This window comes from Diaphorina citri, unplaced genomic scaffold, assembly GCF_000475195.1.
Source record: "Diaphorina citri unplaced genomic scaffold, Diaci psyllid genome assembly version 1.1 scaffold4155, whole genome shotgun sequence".
NCBI lineage: Eukaryota > Metazoa > Arthropoda > Insecta > Hemiptera > Psyllidae > Diaphorina > Diaphorina citri.
The window spans coordinates 9310-11554 of NW_007381554.1; the positions used below are offsets into that span (position 1 = coordinate 9310).

Consider the following 2245-nt stretch of genomic DNA (forward strand, 5'->3'; position numbering starts at 1 on the left):
TTAACCCACCCCCCCCCCCCCCCCCTAGAATTTTACCCCTGCAGACGCCTTTGCTATGAGATCGAACCCATGCAGTAGACTTTTTTTTTAGATCGAAGCCTTTGCTTTGGGATTGAACCCAAGCAATCGAAGACACTTTGATTCAGGAACTATTTTCTTTGATCGACGCCGTTTCTTTGGGATTGAACCCAAGTAGTCGAAGATTTGTTGAATCAGGAACTAGGTATGGCTGATTTCTTGATTTCACAGATGGACTGATGGAGGGATGTCTTTTTTGTAGGTAGATCGACGCCTTTGCTTTAGGATTGAACCCAAGCAATCGAAGAGCTGTTGAATCGGGAACTACTGCAGGGGGGACGTTGAGGGTGAAAGCTGGTATCCAGAGTCTGCAGGAGTGTTGGGTTGGATCGGTGTGTACAGGTGGACTGGGAAATTCTGGATGGGCTTCATTGACAGGTTTGGGAAGGGCTGATGAGCATCTCAAGATTGGAGGTTGGAGAACTGAAGTGGATCTTTGCTAGGACGTCATCAATTACTGGAGTGTTGAGAAGTGCTGTCGAGATCCGTCATGGCAGATGTGGATAAGATGACCAAGGGACCTTGAATTGATTCCGGAAATCCAATTGGTAGGGAGAGCACTTCAAGGGAAAGTTGTGGAGGATGTAGCTTCTTCTTGAGTGGACCATCATTATCAATGAACCCCGAATCATACAGAGGACCATCTGATACTCAGTTGTATTCACCTAGAAGAAAAGAAGACAGATACGATTAGTAACCCTACCCCCCCCCCCCCCCAAAAAAGTGCTGTCGAGATCCGTCATGGCAGATGTGGATAAAATGACCAAGGGACCTTGAATTGATTCCGGAAATCCAATTGGTAGGGAGAGCAATTCAAGGGAAAGTTGTGGAGGATGGAGCTTCTTCTTGAGTGGACCATCATTATCAATGAAGCCCGAATCATACAGAGGACCATCTGATACCCAGTCGTATTCACCTAGAAGAAAAGAAGACAGATACGATTAGTAACCCTACCCCCCCCCCCCCCAGAATTTTACTAAGAGACACAGATCATGCACAACGTTAAGAGACAGATCATGCACAACGGGACAGATAAAGAAGGTACAGTAAGAAACACAGATCATGCACAACGGGACATATAAAGAAGGTACAATAAGAAACACAGATCATGCACAACGGGACAGATAAAGAAGGTACAATAAGAAACACAGATCGTGCACAACGGAACGGATAAAGAAAACGAGAAAAAAAAAAACAAAAAAAAAAAAAAGAAAAAAAAAAGAATTAACGGAACGGAAAAAAAAAACAGAAAAAAAAAAAAAAAAAAAAAAAAACATGCACAAGAAAGTTATTAGTGACCCCCCCCTTCCCATTCTCCCTCTCCCTTTCCTCCTTCCTTATTTCGATCCTTCCCTCTTTTTCCCTTCCTCCCGTCCCCCGTCTCCCATATCCTCCTTCCCTTCTCCTTCCTTCCCCCCCCCGTCTCCTGCTTTGCCCCCAAAACTTTTTTCCTCCTCCTTCCCCCCGTCTCCTCCTTTCGCCCTTTCCTCCTCCTAACCCCAAGGTCGGGGCTCACCTAGAAGGATTGTTTGGGGTTGAAATTCATCCAGAACCAAGCTATACACAATTACACAATACCCAGCTCAATCCAGGAATAAACTCAGACCCAAGCTAATCCAACCTGTTGAGACGTAACCTTCACCCTAAACCCATGGATATAGCTACCTAGGTACCTACGAAAATTTACCTACTCCCGCTACTCACCCCAAGGTCGGGGCTCACCCAGAAGGATTGTTTGGGGTTGAAATTCATCCAGAACCAAGCTATACACAATACCCAGCTCAATCCAGGAATAAACTCAAACCCAACCTAATCCAACCTGTTGAGACGTAACCTTAACCCTAAAACCATGGATATAGCTACCTAGATCTGCCTACCTACTTTATTAAGTCCAAGGACCTAGTGTATCCCGAGTCCCAATTATCCTGCCACGTTAAATAAAAAAAAAACCAAAGGACCACGTGGTTGGTACCTGGAGAGTGACCACTTAGACACTAATGCTTCTGAAAAGACAGCCAATCACAAAAAAAAAAAAAAGCCAAAAAAAAAAAAAAAAAGAGAGAGAGGGACCCCTTTAAAAACATTATGCAAAATGGTAATAATTTGCAATCGCACTGTACCTATGGAGAAAAAAAAAAAAAAAAAAAAAAAAAAAAAAACCCAGCGA

The 2245-nt window shown here is 43.8% G+C and overlaps 1 protein-coding gene across 1 annotated transcript in view; it reads right to left on the minus strand.

The window, feature by feature from the left end:
- The window catches only part of LOC103520837 (Golgi to ER traffic protein 4 homolog B-like), a gene marked incomplete at its 5' end in the record, with an annotated part of 11121 nt that overhangs the window by 7727 nt on the left and 1149 nt on the right, over positions 1 to 2245 (minus strand). The window contains one exon of the mRNA XM_008485933.3: positions 851 to 994. Coding sequence (XP_008484155.1) covers positions 851 to 994 — 144 coding nt within the window. The remainder of the gene's footprint in view (positions 1 to 850; positions 995 to 2245) is intronic.